Source organism: Impatiens glandulifera, chromosome 1 (assembly GCF_907164915.1).
Source record: "Impatiens glandulifera chromosome 1, dImpGla2.1, whole genome shotgun sequence".
Taxonomy (NCBI): Eukaryota; Viridiplantae; Streptophyta; class Magnoliopsida; order Ericales; family Balsaminaceae; genus Impatiens; species Impatiens glandulifera.
This window is the reverse complement of record NC_061862.1, coordinates 81,123,356-81,141,748: the sequence shown is the minus strand read 5'-3', so window position 1 is coordinate 81,141,748 and position 18,393 is coordinate 81,123,356. Positions and strand designations below refer to the sequence as shown.

General features: G+C 32.1%; 1 protein-coding gene across 1 annotated transcript; it reads left to right on the top strand.

Annotated features, from left to right (window-relative positions):
• Positions 1-15,633: 15,633 nt before the first annotated feature.
• On the top strand, positions 15,634-16,502 carry LOC124933972. Its single transcript, XM_047474429.1, has 3 exons — positions 15,634-15,800; positions 16,020-16,152; positions 16,272-16,502. The coding sequence occupies exons 1-3, from the start codon at positions 15,634-15,636 to the stop codon at positions 16,500-16,502; spliced, it is 531 nt and encodes a 176-aa protein (XP_047330385.1).
• The last annotated feature ends 1,891 nt before the right edge of the window (positions 16,503-18,393 follow it).

Sequence of the window (18,393 nt, the reverse complement as noted above, 5' to 3'; positions counted from 1 at the left end):
GATTATCTGGCAAATCACCCCTTAATCTCATTATACCGCTTCAACTTGCTTGACACTAAACTTCAAACGCATCTCAATAAACTTTTTTTTCCCTAACTCCTTTGTTAGGATATCAACAAGCTGTCCATCAATGCCAACGTGGACAATATTCATCTTTGTTTCTTAAATGTACTCTCGGATGTAAAGAAACTTCGTGTCAATGTGTTTACTCCTCTCATGATGAACTAGATTCTTGCAGAGAGTAATGACTGACTTGTTATCAACCAATAATTTAAATGTCAATTCTTTACACCCAACTAACTCGCTAATAAGACGACTAAGCCAGACCACTTGACATGTCGTTGTCGCCGCTGCGATGTACTTAGACTCGCATGAAGATAAAGTAACAATCTTGTACTTATATGAAGTCCAAGTCAAAATGTTGCCTCTGATAAAGAAAACTATCATGGAGGTGCTTTTGTGGTCATCAACATCGCCATCAGGATCATATCGATGTAGCCTACTAATGTAACTTCACCTACTTCTGACTTATAACATCACCCATAACCCAACGTACCCCATACGTAGTGAAGTATTTGCTTGATCATAGCCCAATGTTGAGAACTTGGCACCTCCATGTATCGACTAACTATGCCCACAACATTAGCAATATCAAGTTTACTAGGTAAAAAGACTATAAGTACGCTTTGATACCTTGTTGCATCCACAACCGTACTCTTGTTCATTAGATTATGACACGGGTTACAGTTACACATGCCAACTTTCTCCAAAATCTTTGTAGCATATGCCTTTTGACACAATGTAATATAACTGTCATTTTGACGTACTTTGATCCCCAAATAGTAACTTTGAAGACCGAGGTTTCTCATTTTAACCATTTCTTGCATTTGTGTCTTGATTGATGATGTCTTGTACACTTATTCCCTTAATAATCAAGTCATCCATATAGACACCCACAGACAAGAAAGATTGAGCATCGCCTCTTCTATAGACGACATGTTTGAACGGGTTTCATGTGAAACTAGGTGAAGTAAAGGAGGCATCTATTTTTGAGTACCATGCTCATGGAGCTTTTCGGAGCCCATATAATGCCTTACTCAACATAAGAACTTTACAATGTTCTTGGAATCGATGAACTCAGGTGGTTGTTCCACATAGACCTCCTCTACGAGATCACCATTCAAGAATGCTGACTTCACGTCCATGTAGTGTACTTACCACTTTCTTTGTGCAGCAAGTGGGAGTAACAGACGTACTATTTCCATTCTTTCTACTAGAACAAAAATTTTCTCGAAATTTACCCTTTGGAATTGCACATATCCTTGTGCTTCACAATGTTGTCATCGAGGTCCTTTTAACTTCAAACACCCATTTGAGCCTGATGGCTCGATGACACAAACTCCCATGTCTTGTTCTCAACTAGTAGTAGTAGTCGCTCACCAAAAGATCTAACATCATTGAGTTCTACGCGCTCCTCTACAACTAGGAGCCGACTTGTGAATTTTCCATGGATAACATTTTCAAATCAACGAGTAACTCAATCGTCGTCGCCATCTACTTGTATGCACACAACACACTTTGAAGGAATTTGAGCAATACCTTGTACTCGTACACTGGATATCCCAACATCACGAGATCGTTGTCGATCGCCGCAAGTCGAATGTCGAAAGCCTCCATCCCCTCGCCACCTTTAAATGTCAAGTTTTCAAACTATGTTCATTGTGTTTGCGCTTAATTCAGATTACAACACAAAAGTTATCTGTCTCCACTAAATTGAATAGAACAAGTGGCCACGATGAACACGTTGTAATCTGAATCGCCATTCTTCTCTATAAGTAGTAGTCGCTCACCAAAAGATCTAACATTATTGAGTTTGACGCGCTCCTCTACACTTAAGAGCCGACTTGTGAGTTTTTTGATGGATAACATTTTCAGATCGACGAGTGACTCAATCGTCGTCGCCATCTACTTGTATGCACACGACACACTTTGAAGGAATTTGAGCTATATCTTGTACTCGGACATTGGATTGCCCAACACCTAGAGCTCGTTGACAATCGTCGCAAGTCGAATGTCAAAAGCCTCCATCCTCTCGCCATCTTTAAATGTCAGGTTTTCAAACTATGTTCATTGTGTTTGCGTTTTGGCTTCTTAGACATGTTAAACTCTTACCCGCGTGATTTTTAGTGTGTCACATGCTTCCTTGGTCGTCTTTTTTCTTCCAAGGGTTTGAAACAACTCTATCGGCACTGTCCGGAGAAGTAACGACATAGCCTATCGATCTTCACGAAGACCTCCCGAACTATTTTCAATGACATCCCAGAAGGATTGCGCTTGTACATTCACTTTCATTAGGATCACCCCATCCACGTAGTTAGTGTTGTTTTGGCACAATTAGAATCCCACATCGGAAGATGATGGGAGTGAAAGAAGTTTCTTAGTATATAAAAGAAACTATATTCACAATTAGTATAAATCCCACATCGGAAGATGATGGGAGTTGGGGAAGTTTCTTAGTGTATAAAAGAAACTCTCCCCTCTTTGGTTTATTGCACCCAAATTTGTATCTTTTCTTCCTTATTAATTGATAGCCTTAGTGCTTGGAGACGTAGGCAACATTTTGGCCGAACTCCGTTATCAAATTTTGTTAGTGTTCTTTCAGTTTGTTTTTTCTTCTTTTGTGGTTCTGTCAGGGTTTTCCCCAACAAGTGGTATCAGAGCCGAAGGTTCTTCCTTGGCATGGTGGAGTCTTCAAAAGGGGTGTCAACTCCTTCGTCATCCTGGACTAGGACACCGATGTCAAATTTGAAGTTTGCGGTGGAGATCTTTGATGGAACTGGGCATTTCGGCATGTGGCAAGGTGAGGTTCTAGACTGTCTTTTTCAGCAGGGTCTAGATGTTGCTATTGAGGTCGGAAAGCCAGATGGTATAGAAGAAAAATAGTGGAGTATCATGAATCGGTTAGCGTGCAGAACAATTCGAGCGTGCCTATCTAGAGAGCAGAAGTATGCTGTGAAGAATGAAACTTCTGCACAGAAACTGTGGCAAACATTGGAGGATAAATTTCTGAAGAAGAGTGGTCAGAATAAGCTCCTTATGAAGAAGCGACTGTTCCGATTTGATTACCAATCATGTACTACTATGAATTGGTAGCAGATTTGTTAAACCTTGACGTTAGGTTTGAAGATGAAGATCTTGCGTTGATGTTGCTATCGTCCCTTCCTGATAAATTTGAACGCTTAGAAACAACGTTATTTCATGGGAAGGGAAATGTTTCTCTTGATGCTGTAAGTTATACTTTATATAGTCACGAATTGAGAAAGCAGGATAAAAGGAAAAACAAAGTAGGTACAGCAGATGAAGCATTGATGGTCAGGGGCCGTCAGCAGAGCAAATCAAAAGGGAAAGGAAGAAGATCTAAAAGTAGAGTTGCCAAAGATGAATGTGTTTTCTGTCGTGAGAAAGGACATTGGAAGATTAACTGCCCAAAGTTGAAGAAGAAAGAGAAAGATTCTGAAGATGCGAATGTTGCAGAAAACAAAGGTGATGCAGATTCAGAATACTCTTTATCGATGTCACACACAACATCACATCCTGATGCGTGGATATTGGACTCAGCCTGCACTTATCATATAACACCAGTTCGAAAGTGGTTCTTTGACTTTAAAGAGCTAGATGGTGGAGTTGTTTACATGGGAGATGCTAATACATGTAAAGTAAAGGGGATAGGTTCAATCAAGCTGAGAAATGAAGACGGATCCACCAGAATTATCAGAGATGTTCGGTACATACCGAATATGAAAAAGAATCTCATTTCTTTGGGGGCCTTGGAGTCGAAAGGCCTACATGTGAAATTGGAAAATGGAGTTCTTAGAGTAATATCTGGAGCGCTAGTGATGTTGAAAGCTATCAGGAAAAGTAATAATTTGTATTACTGTCAAGGTAGTACAGTTAATGGGACATCATGTGTATCAACTTCCGGGAGCAGTAAAGAGTTAGAGGCAACAAAGCTATGGCATATGCGATTGGGGCACACTGGTGAGAAATCTATGCAAACTCTTGTCAAGCAAGGATTATTGAAAGGTACAAAAGTTTGTAAGTTAAATTTTTGTGAACATTGTATTCTAGGAAAACAAAGGCGAGTAAAATTTGGCACTACTATGCATAATACCAAGGGTATTTTGGATTATGTGCACTCAGATGTCTGGGGACCTGCCAAGACTCCTTCTCTTGGAGGTAGACATTATTTTGTTACTTTTATTGATGATTTTTCCAGAAGAGTTTGGGTGTTTACTATGAAAAATAAAGGTGAAGTGTTTGAGATTTTTCTTAAATGGAAAACTCAAGTTGAAGACAAGACAGGAAGAAAGATCAAAATTCTTCGGACTGATAACGGTGGAGAGTACAAGAATGATCCATTCCAGAAGTTATGCCAAGAGTGTGGCATAGTTCGACACTTCACAGTTAGAAAAACACCACAACAGAATGGAGTATCGGAACGTATGAACAGGACATTGGTGGAGAAAGTTCGATGTATGTTGTCTAATGCTGGGTTAGACAGGAAATTTTGGGCAGAAGCTGTGGCATACGCTCAACATTTGGTAAATCGCCTACCATCATCTGCACTTGGTGGCAAGACTCCATTAGAGGTATGGTCTGGAAAACCTGCAACTGATTATGATTTTTTGCATAGTTTTGGTTCTACTGTATATTATCATGGAGTTGAATCAAATTTGGATCCACGAGGAAAGAAGGCTCTTTTTATGGGATTTACTACGAGAGTTAAAGAGTATCGCCTCTGGTGTTTGGATGCAAAGAAAACCATTATCAGAAAAGATGTTACTTTTGATGATTATTCAATGTTGAATAAGGTAACACCAGACAAGATTGATTGTACTCCGCAACAGGTGGAGTTTGAGCAGATAAAGATAAGCCCAACTAGAAGTGACTCTCCGACGACAGACGAAGAGTTAGATGTGGAAGAGGTTCTGACCCAAGAACCTTCAGAACAACGTGAATCAATTGCTGCGAATAGGCCAAGACGAGTTACTCAAAAACCAGGTCGGTTTGTTGACATGGCGGCCTATGCACTTCTAGCCGTAGATGATGTTTCATCCACTTTTTCAGATGTCAGTCGAAGTACTGAAAATGGAAAAAGGAGAGGTGTTATGGAAGATGAAATGCAATCTATTCAGAAGAATGAGACATGCAAGTTGAAGCATCTACGAAAAGAGAAGAAGGCTATTGGTTGTAAATGGATCTTTGCTAAGAAAGAAGGATTTCCTGAAAAATTTGATGTTCGCTACAAGGAAAAATTGGTAGTTAAAGACTACGCTCAGAAGGAAGGAGGTGATTATAATGAGGTACTTTCTCTTGTTGTTAAACACTCTTCCATTAGAATTTTGTTGTCCTTGGTAGCGCAGATGAATTTGGAGCTAGCTCAACCAGATGTGAAGACCGTAGACATACACGGTCATTTGAATGAGGAAATCTACATTTATCAACCAGATAGATTCAAAGTTGCTGATAAAGAAAATTGGGTTTGCAAGTTGAACAGATCATTGTACAGGTTGAAGCAATCGTCGAGACAATGGTACAAGCGACTTGATAAGTTTATGATTGAGCACAAGTACACAAGAAGCAGATTCAGTTCATGTGTGTATTTGCGCAAACTGCAAGATGAGTCTTATATCTATTTACTCTTTTACGATGATGATATGTTGATAGCATCAAAGAGCCAATATGAAGTTGACAAATTGAAAGCTCAATTGGGTAGAGAGTTCGAGATCAAAGACATGGGGAAAACCAAATCTAATTGTTTAGATTTGGTAAACACATTCCGCGTTTGAGTCGGCGCTGAAGAGCGCCAATTGGAAGCACTGAAGGTTTATTTTTTTAATATTGAAGATTAGTATTTTGGATATTGTGCCAAGGTGGAGATTTGTTGTTTTGGCACAATTAGAATCCCACATCGGAAGATGATGGGAGTGAAAGAAGTTTCTTAGTATATAAAAGAAACTATATTCACAATTAGTATAAATCCCACATCGGAAGATGATGGGAGTTGGGGAAGTTTCTTAGTGTATAAAAGAAACTCTCCCCTCTTTGGTTTATTGCACCCAAATTTGTATCTTTTCTTCCTTATTAATTGATAGCCTTAGTGCTCGGAGACGTAGGCAACATTTTGGCCGAACTCCATTATCAAATTCTGTTAGTGTTCTTTCACTTTGTTTTTTCTTCTTTTGTGGTTCTGTCAGGGTTTTCCCCAACAGTTAGTAAGCGTGAAAGGCATGAAGTGCATCACCCCTTCATTCTTCCAACCTCTGTTCATCATCTCTTTTCATTTTCCTGTCATTGTTGAAACAGATCGAACACCGTACAACTCTGATATCACTTGTTGTTGTATAAAAAGAAAAGTATAGTGTAAAGAGAAAAACTTTTGATTGTATTTTATTAAGTTCTAGGCATAGCCTATATATACTTATAATATTGAATTGAAAAAGAAATAAATAATATAAAATCTAATATAATAAAATAAAGTAAAATCAGGGAATGTTCTTAGCATATTCCCAAAATATGCTTTAATATATTTTCTAAGATAAAATTATTGTGTTGATATTTTTTAGGGCCTAATTTATTGGGCTTAACGAGAATATCCAACATCGCCCTTAAAGACGGGGTACTTGAATGGAAAAACATAAAAGAATCTTTAAAGTGAGGAAACCGTAAAAAATGTATACAACAGGCTATTTACTTAACCCATGGAGATTAGTCACACTCTAAAAGTGAAACGAAACCCACCGTTCTAAAAACAATTAATGTTAAAATATGTCATTTCTAGCTAATGAATTGTTCTCAAATCTTTGGGAAATTGATCATTATTGTTCAATTAACAATTTCCTTTTAGTGAAATTGAATTTGGACATATAAATCAAAATTTTAATATTTGAAGAATTAAAATAAAACTAAAATTGTCCAACTAAAGGATAAAGAAGCATTTTTAATCCTTCTTCAAAATGACATAGTTTTGGGGCATGCGATCTACATGTTGAAAGGGGCCAAAACGACGTCGTTTGGGTCACTTGTGATCTTATTGAATGTTGATCGGTGGTGATTCGTGTACGATGGTCATCGTTAGCCGCTCTGTCCGCGATTGATAATTTTTTGTCGTCGTTGACTTCTCTAGTGATTATCAACATTTGTCTACAACATATGTCAACGGTTCTTTGACAACAATTTTATTTTTATTTTTTTATTTAGACACCACATTTTGCACCTTAAGTTTATATTTAAATTTAGGTCTATTTAAATAAAATAAAAAGTAGTAAATAAAACCAACAAATTACACTATAAAAGAGTAATCAATAGCAATGAAATTAACGACAAGACATTGTTACCATCGTTCTTGGTCAAATAATAATGAATAATACAATGTCTATTTATTAATAACCACAACCATCTTATCCCTTTTTCCAAAACCTAAAATTTAAACTTAAATCAAATAAACATAAACATAAAAATCTTCTTAAAATCTATGAGAGTTAAAGAGGGAGAGTACTCCAATATCCCATTGACGAACCATTTGCTCTCCCAACATCTTCATTTCCCATTGACGAACCTGCACAACCGAAAAGACAAATGAAAAATCTAGGTGAGTGACCTTGTACGAGTGAAAGTCGTCTTATTTACTCCTAATATTTCACAAAAGGAAGCGAGGAATCTATCTAAAAGACTTATGACGAGCTTGATTTGTTCCTAATTAAGAGGAACAGTCTATTTAACTTATTCAGGGAATGTCCAATCCAAATGGAAGAAGATGTGTCTGAGTCTATAATGCTTTGTTTCTTTATTGATCTGGTTTTGTTTGGCTAGGTGTTTCAAGGGTGCAACTGTCTATGAACTTGTCTATTATCATTATCATTTTATGAAAAGCGAATCATTTAATGAACTTATGTATAATATTTGACAACAAAACAACTTTTCACATACTAACCTCAACATCTATACTTGATGAGATCCTAAACTTTAGTAGAAGATAACGAGTTGTTTATTTAAAGTAACCAAAAAATAAATATAATTAGAACTCCTAAATATATCGAGTACAACATTAAGAAGAGATCTCACATACCATCATTAATAGCAATGCTGGTTAAATTCAATAAAGAAATAAGCATAGCTTATTGGTGCTAGGTATCAAGCCAAAAGTAAGTATCAATCCTAGAAAGCATTTTGTAAATTTGAAGTAGTTTTTAAGAGTGAGAGTGTAGTATAGAGCTTGCGAGTAACTTTGAATTATTTCTGATAGAATTTTAATTAAAGTTCTTCTTAAATAGTAGTTTGGATATTGAATTAACTAGCTCTGGTCATATTATATGTACTAGATAAGTATTTAAATTTCTTCTCCTCTCAGGCTCTTATCCAATTCTTTTGCTATGTTCCAATCATTCTGACACAATAAAAATTGAGAGCTTTCCTATCAAGAATAGCAGCTAAGTCTAATTTTTAATTGTTTTTATAAGTTTTTTAATTCCTAGTCAGGTTTATCCCATGAAAAGCCAGTACTATGATAAGTTAGAAAATCATGCTTAGGATTTGGATTTCTTACTTTAGTAATTCTGAAATTTTATTCATGATTTCAATGAATGATAATTCAAAACGTGAAGATTCATTGAGTTGATTGTTCTAAAAATATTTGGTAGGAATGTTTCTGTTTGTATGATGCTAAGGATATTAAAAAAAGTACTTCAAGATCATTAAAAAGAAAAATAGCAGACGAACTTCATTTATTCAGCTTTGCTTTGTCCACATATAACTGTTTTAAACTATTGGTCGGGAGACCCTTGTCTTTTTATTAATACTAATGAGTAATCCAGTCTCAGAAGAATTCATAGTAGTTGAACATTTATAGAATCGATATTTCATTTGGAATTCCGACGATTCGGGTTAATTTGGTATTCGGGTCTGTCTAGTTTCATCCGAAAGTCTGTAAGGCAAACCAAAATAAAAATGGAATATTGTTCTCTGTTCAAAGTACAATAAAATATTTAAGTATATAAATTAATAATAATAAAAATAATTAATTATATAAAGCTTCTATCACATGGATAAATAAAAGCACATCACACTTTGAGATTTTGGATAATGTGGATAACTTCACGTGTAATACTCTTCTTTGAGTGAATGAGATATGTTTGTAATTGTAGGTATTTTTTAGATTTTATTCTTATGCACATGTCTTTTTCTAATTTTATTCATTAATTTATTTTTTCAACATCACGCATGTCTTCAGAACAAAAATGATGCAAAATTATATACCTGTTTATATTTGGATTATACCTTTAGACCCATGTCCTAGGATTGGAGAAATAAATAAGGTATAGAATAATATTCTTTTAAATAACCAAAAATTTAAAATAGAGACGGTCATGTGATAAGAATATTAGACATAGCGCGTGAGCCCTTTCTCACGTGTAATCAAGCACCGAATTAAGAACGGAACTTCTAAAATGCATTTGAACACACAAAATATTTTTTATTTTCTAATTTCTCGAGTACTAAATTAGGTGACGACTCTAAAATGTCAAAGCTAGTCTAAATCGATGTTTTTAAATGCATTCTAGTAACGATGATGGTGAGATATGAGGTGCGACTATCGAGTAACGAAAATCCTTTCTCGGGAATGGTCAATTTTTGGCATTACAATTTAATATTATTGTTATTTATTAAATATTTATATATTTTTTTAGTATTATCAAATATATATTTTTATTATTTACGTCTATATGACATTTATTATAAAAAAAAAATCTTGTAGACAAACATTTTAAACTATATATTTTTATTTTTTAATATGTTAATTTTCCTAAAACATAAATTATATCTATTTTATTAACTAATTATTTTGTTGTGCAGAAAAAAAAAATATCAAACAGGGCCATGATGCAACAAGACACTCAAATATTTTCTTAACATTTTAAGTTTTAGACCAATGACAATAACGTAGACGCATGCTTTAGGTACAGATTGATACCTAAACTAAACACATGTTTATTAGATTCAGTTTTAAATGCATATTTTTGGATGAAATAAATAAATAAGCTGTAAAACAATATATTTTTAAATGACCAAAAGTTTAGAGTAGAGACCGTCATGTGATGGGTACGTGCGACATAGCGTCGATACTTTTTCTCACATGTAACCAAGTACTGAACCAAATACATAATCTCTAAAACATGTTTGAACACGCAAAATATTTTTTCCTAATTTCTCATCGAGTAATTAGGTGACGACTCTAAAAAATGTCAAAACTAGTCTAAATTGACAATTTTAAACATGCTCTAGTTGTGTTTAGCATTTCTTTCCTCGTCTCACTCAAGATTCGAGAGGAATATAAGTTATGTGCATGACTATCAAGTTCAAAAATACATTTTCTAAAAGGGTCGATTTTTGGCGTTACAACTTTTCTAGCGACTCTATTAGGGATTAATCGATGCTTAACTTGAATAATCTTTTGGTTATTTTTAAGAATATTATTTTTATAACTATAACAAAACACAAATCTAAAAAGTAAAAAATCCAAAATAATAAATAAAGGGGAAAATGATACATCACCCAAATTCGTCTTTCTACATGCATGGGTTCTAATTTTGGGCGCATCACTCTATTGTTTGAGGTAGTACATGATGTGTGTGGTGCGACATCATATTTACACATATAATATTATGTACAAAGATTAGTTAATGTGGAATGGAAACCTATTCCAAATTTGATGGACGTTCCGTAAGTTTAACTTAGGTCCTTGGATCGATCCCCACTTCCATATTTTAGTGAGTTTGTATTTTAGAGGTAGAAAAAGGCGGGGTAGAACTTCCTGATTGAGGGTATGCTCTTATTTTACATTGATGGTTTTGCTTGACATGTTGGGAACTAACTTTCTCTTAAGATTTTACTTAGACACAAAAACCAGATAATTACTCCCAAGACTCATTGTTCGTCGTGCCCAAGCAATATAATCACGCTTATAACTTTTATGTGCCTACTATACTTATGTAAATACGTGTATGCATTATAGTTGAGATAAACATCCATTAATACATTCTAAATTTAAAAAAAAATAACATGTCTTGTGTTTGTCTATAGTGTTTTTCTTGTAGGTTGATCTACGTTCCACAGTGGCTCGGCCCAGTCCAAACTTTGACTTTTCCGTAAATCCATCTCCTGAATCCCAACAGGGAACAAGTATTTAAAAGAAAAAAATACCAGACCGCCTACTAAACCAAGAAAGGCGAGACCGATTTTGAAGTCTACACAAATTAATAAAAAAATTTAATAAAAAATTAAAAATATACTTAACTAAATAAGTTAAGTTTTAAATTGATTGAGAAATATATTTGAGACTTTTTTATTATTATAAAATAAAAAAATAAAATATTTAAAATAATATTTTTTTATTATCATATATAAATTTCTTTATTTAATTATATATATATATATTAAATTTAAATAATTTATTATTATAAGAAAACAAATTAGGACTGAACACTTTTTTACAACACATATTGTTTATTTAATTATTTTTTAATATTTATCTAATTATCTATTATAATAATTTATTATTATAAAAAAAATTAAGAAACTGTATACAACCATTTTATTACCATGTATGTATGTATTTGTTTTAATTATATATATATATATATATTAATTTTAAATATTTGTATATTTATTCAAATATCAATTATATTAATTAATTTATTTATTTTTAAATACTTTATTATATTAATTTAGTTATTTTTAAATAATTTATTATATTCAATTTATTTATTTTTCTAATTTTGATAAATGTCAATTCTTACTAAATTTAGTTATTAAATAATCAAAATTATTATAAATATAAAAATATAAAAAACTTAAATAAATTAGTTAAATGATTTTTTAAATAAGTATATAATAATAAAGAATATTATACCCAAGTAAGACTTTAATATGATTGGGAATTTAATTCAAAATTAAATGTTTGATAAATTATTTTTCAAAATTATTTTTGTTCTCACATAATAGATGTTGTCAATTTATATGATTGGTACACATGTATTATATTCTTTTTTTTTAGATTTTTTCAAACTTTATATACTTTATAAATTTAAAAATATAAATAAACATTAAATTTAGATTGAATTTAATTTATAAATTAAAAACAATTTAAAATTTTTAATAATATTATTTTTATTTAAAATATTTATATATAAATAATATTTTATTTATATTTTATCTGTGCAAATGTACAAAATTAATGTTGCTAGTTAAATTAATACAATAAAACTAGTTAAAGCAAAAATTTGATTGTTACATTCAAATTAAGAAATTTTAATAGGTGTTATATATTATACTAAAAAAATATATAATAATTTGTTTGATGATATAATTTATTATTTAATATAACAGTTACGTGTTTATTTGATAAATATTATTTAGATAAAAAAAATCGGACTTAATTAGATAACTTATTAATGTTTTTAACTTGGTAATATATATATATATATATATATATATATATATATATATATATATATATGAAAATCAAACAAGATACTATTTTGAATCATAACAAAATAAACGTACTATAATTTGTATACTTTCTCTAGCTATATGTACATTTAAAAATTATAGTCCTATGAGTTGGATTAAGATAATTAAAATTTTAATTTAAAATTAAAATTTTACAATTATAAAGAAGCATAAATTTAAATAAAATTGTAAACTAAATAAATTATTATCATTTAAAATTTATGATTTTAAGATTTTATAAGTTTATAAATCATTTGAATTTTAAGTTTTTATACTATTTTATAGAAATAAAGTAAATTTATACATATTAAAAAAAATTTCAAAAAATTAAAATAATGTAATTAATTTTATAATTATGACTTCTTAGTATTATTAATTTTTTATTGTTTTATAAATAATTTTATATTTAATTATATATATAATAATAATATTTTAATATAACAATTTTAAATAAACTTTAAATTTTATAAATTCATACTTATCCAACTATTTTAAATAAACTCGATTTTGCCTGCATATTAGAATGATTCTTATTCTATTATAGAGTTATTTAGAATTATTTTATTAATAATGACTTCTTTAAATTAGAGAATTTTAATAAAAAAAAATCAAACAAAACACAACATGACTCCTAACAAAATAATCTGTATACTTACTTTCTCTATATTAATTATATATATATATATATATATATAATAAATTAATTTACATATTAAGTATTTTAAATTTATTTAATTTATGCAAAATATAATTTTGAAATAATTAATTACTTTCACACTTAAAATATAATATTTAACATAAAATTAATATCCAACATTCAATTTTATGTCCATTATTATGGATTTATGCTAGGTTTTATTTATTCATATCCCTTTGAATTATTGATTTTTTAAAAATGAAATTTAAGATATTTAATATTTTAAGTAAGAGAAAGTATGAAGTTTTGATTTGACTTGATGATTGATATAATGAAATCTTTATTAGAAATAACTTATCTAATACATTTGGATAGACAATTCTATAGAAATTGGTAATACACCAAAATATTGAAAATGGAGATGAATAAAAACAAATATATAAGTTGAAAATGGAGCTTTTTTTAGCCCATAGGCTCGACCTAGTCCAGCCCACTAATAGCCCATGGCACGACCGACCCACAGTTCGACACGGCCCGGCCCCACAGCCTGGCACGTTAGTAAATATAAAGACAAAAAAACGATAACAAAAAACGGTAACATTTATAGAAAAAGACAAAAAAAAAAAGTAACAAAAAAACGGTCACATTTCTATAAACTCGAAGATTAATGAACAATATCAAGGATGTATGCGAGAAACTGAAGGCACATCTGATACCGATTCCGACGACGGTGTATGAGACAACTAATTATAGAACATTTCAGATTTAATTTAAGGTAAGTTAGAACTACCTGAGGGTCTCATTTTTACAAATTTGAGGTATACAAATTTGTAAGATACGTATGCAACTCGAAAGGGTGCGACCCCATATTTTTTAAAACTATTTTTTTAGAAGGTTAATAATGTTGTTATACGGTCCGGTCCGGTCCAGCTCGTTAGCACGGCACGACACAGAACGGCTAGGCACGGGAAGCACGGCACGGTACAACATGACACGACACGGCTCGGCACGGGAAGCACGTCACGGATCGACACGACATGGGTCAACAGGCCGGGTTGGGCCGAAATATTTTACTTTTAGGCACAGCACGAACACGACACGATCAACATGAGGCACGGTATGACACATATCACTATTTGGCACGATAGGCTGGGCCGGGCCAGCCCGATACCGATCTTTAGTTCCACGACACAACTCTTAGTTATTTAGATCATCAATCACGAGCATTATGAGCTGAACCATAACATGTTCAAAGTAAAATGAGATAGCACCATTTGAGGAATTGACTTAGCCATAAAGGCATGATCAATCACAAATCATATACCTCACATTCTTTCAAGTGGAACGATATGAAGACGATGACAATGTCGACAAGAAAATGTGACATTTATTGTTAAGTTTCTACAAGAGACGTGCTAAAGAAAACGAATAAGGCGAAAGACCAAATGACAAGGAAAGAAGTATCTCAAAGAGGATTGGTTTTATTTTGCCATCAATTATTTTATTTCTATAGTATTAAATGTAAATCCTTTTGTATATATTTCAAAACACTATGTGAATTTGAAAGGCGATGACGATGACGATGAGTGAATGTTTGTAACGATTCGTTATATATGACTAACCCCCACATATAATACTTTAATTTTAAATAAAAACGTTGAGTTGGAAAGTGTGCACATATTTTCCCTTAGGAACACGTATGTGCATAATAATGACATTGATCATCATATTATTCATTAAACTTCTTTTCTTAACCAACTTTCGAGATCTATATGTTCTTCATGACGAATCAAAAACGAGATCTGTTGATTTAAAATATCACAAAAGTCACATAGTTGCACTAGTAAAAAATGGATAATTACAGAGAAAAATCTTCGAGAGAGAAAGAAAGCTCTCTGCAATATTTACTTTATCAAGGGAAAATTGTTGCTCTCGGTGATAGTCTTATTATTACCGAGGGAGAAAGAATTCTCTCGGTTATAAGACAATATTTTGCCTAATCACGCTCTCTACCTCCTAGCTGTTTTGTTTTTCCTTTTTCTTCTTTCTCTCTTCTTCCTCTTCATTTAAGATCTGAGTGCAAATCCACATATTATATTTTTATCAAATCAATTCAAGTTTTATTGATAGCTGAGGGAGCCATTCTCTTTCAAGTATTTTCTTAGAAGATTACAGATCTGAGAGACTTTTGATTTCTCCGGCGACTTATAGCCAGCTTCTTGCCAAAATACCTTCCAGAATCGGTGAAATCCGATGAACTCGACATGATGTTCGAATAAAAATTTGAACAAAATAGCCAGTGAGATCCTCGTTTTCGTGGTATACATGGTATTTCTTCTTCATAATACTCATCTTCTTTCAAAATAAAAAACCCTTCATTTACTTCATTTGTTTATCAATATGAAAAAAATAGTAAGACCACTGCAAAAATGACGGTGGAAAGGATAAAACTACTTAGGAATAAGAGGGACGCTGTTGTGAATCAGATGAGGCGTGATATCGCTTTGCTTCTCCAATCCATTGAGGATGCCACCACCCGCGTTCGTGTACGTATTTACACTGTTACACACTCATTATCTTTATTTTTAACAAGTGGGTATTATTTGAATTTGTTCTTATTATGGAAAATGGTGAATCTTAATATGTTGAACATGTAATAAAGTAACATAATTTCATGGCTGTAAATGAGTTTTTTGAGCTATTATGTGAACTTATTGTTGCAAGACTTTCTATAATTGCAAAACGCGGGTAATTGTAAATCAATCTGAATAAATTCTCTTTTTTTCCTTTCTTTATCATGTTTGTGTGGTTTCAGGGAATGTCAGTTGGATCTAAAAGAAGGAATTGCAAGTCTCATTTTCGTCGGACCTCGATGCTTAGGCATTCCTGAATTGCAGACAATTCACAAAATCTTTGAGAAGAAATACGGAAAAGATTTCGTCTCTGCTGCAACTAATCTCTGACCAAACTCCTGCGTCAATCGCACGGTATATTGAACTCGATCAAACTTTTTTTCCTTCTCCCCTTTCTAGATCATGCTTAATTTGGTTAATTTTTTTTATGGCAGCTAATTAAAAAGATTTCTGTTAGAACCCCATCTGGAGAGATTAAATTAAAGATCATGAAGGAGATTGCTAAAGAATATAAGATTGAATGGGATACGACTGAAACTGAAATCGAGCTTCTCAAACCTCCTGAACAACACATTGATGGACCAACTGGGTTTGCTAGTGCCAACAATCTACTTCTGAAATTTTCTTTATTACTTGGATCCCGAGATGGTGAGGGAAGAAGATGAGGTTGGAGCTGAAGAATTAAGATGAATTATTTAATATTATGACCGTGAGTATTGGTTTTGTTCTCGGTAATAAAATTATAATTATCTCCAAGGGCGGTAACTGCTCTCGGTGATTTTTTTTTATCGACAGTCTTATCACCGACACCTTCTGAGAGAATTTATTTCCCTTGGCAAAAAATAATCACCAAGGGAATTTTGGCTTTCTCCGAAGGTTTATTACCACGTCAAAAATAATTTTTCTACTAGTGTTGATTGGGCTTCATATACGCAACATTTGCATTTCATATAGGCATTGAAAGATCGTCACTCAAAAAGACACATTCACACAACATGGACAATCATGTCATTTAGACAAAAAAAATCACGATTCACACAACAATCAAAATAAATGCAAGGATAAGAATTGAAATCGTTCATTATTGTCATATAGATTGATATGCTCAACATGATTTACATAAACATATTTTATCCTTTTGAAAATCTTTGATTTTATGCAAACAAAATGAGTAACTAGAAAAACTAATCACGTGGCAATGGAACAATGTATTATGAATATACAAGCATGTAAAAAAAGATATTTCAAACGTAAAAATTGAGAAATGATGCACTCCATTGACATGAGACTTATTATAGTTTGATGAAGCTATGACAAATTGTCATAGGTATATATAATTACATCTTGAAGCAAGTCAAGTGTGCGACAATGTTAAAAACAAATAGGTGATTCATGATGGTCATGCCCATTCTACAACCTTCAATTAATGACATGATCTCTTGATCATAACACACAAAATCAAATCCTTAGAGTTTGGCTGAAGATCGGATACAATGATTGAAATAAACATTGCCCCTCAAATATCTCATACATTTGGTATGCTTAACAAACTTGAAGCAGCCTCGTCATATCCTTTTGAAGAATTTTTTACTCTATTCGAACAATAAGGGTAACTAGAATAGTTGGTCATATAAATGGATTTATGTAAGAAATGTTAACTCGATAGAAATTGAGAGATGATGCACTACATCAATGTGTGACCTATTATAGTTTTGACATGGCTCTAATGATGTATCATACAACATCTCAGAACAATTCAAGAAAATGATGAGGTTGGTTAGATATGGATCTGGAGTAGATTATGATTATTCTCATTCATCGGTCTTCAAATTAAAAGATGATATTTTGATCATAAACAATGTCTCAAGGTCCCAAGACTGCAACTAAATATTAGACTCCAAGATGGTACTCATAGAAGAAGAATTTTAATGTCTTCTAAAGTTAGTGAGTCAAACATCCAAAGTAAATCACAAGAGACAGTGATGTATCTCTAAAACAATTTGAGCACAAAATTAGGACATGATCTCTTGATAATAAACAATGACTCCATGTCAAAAGACCAAGGCCAATGTTGAGACTCTAAAACGATTCTCGTGGAAGAATAATCTCAATGTCTACTCAAGTTAGTGAGTTAAATATCTAGGTAAATCACTAAAGACAATGAAGGATCTTCCAAAAACTTGAACATAAAATTTCTTCTCATACTTGAGTAATGGTGCACTTGAAAGTCTAAAAATGCAATGGATGAAGAATTTATAAATGATTGACCATTCGTATGATTGCATTTGCATACGTATGCATTAACATCATTTACATGAAAATATTTACATCAACAAATATAATTAAAAAAATGATAACAATATCAATAAGAATAAAAATTTTAGAGCACTTAAAAACGAAATGAAAAAAAATTACCAAAATAAATAAGTGGTAATAAAATCATAGTTTCATGTTAAGAAATTTTCTAATAAAATAAAATTTTAGTTCATACAATAGACATTTTAAAAATAAAATAAAAAAGGAAACACGCAAAAAAGGAAAAGAGCTTTCATGACA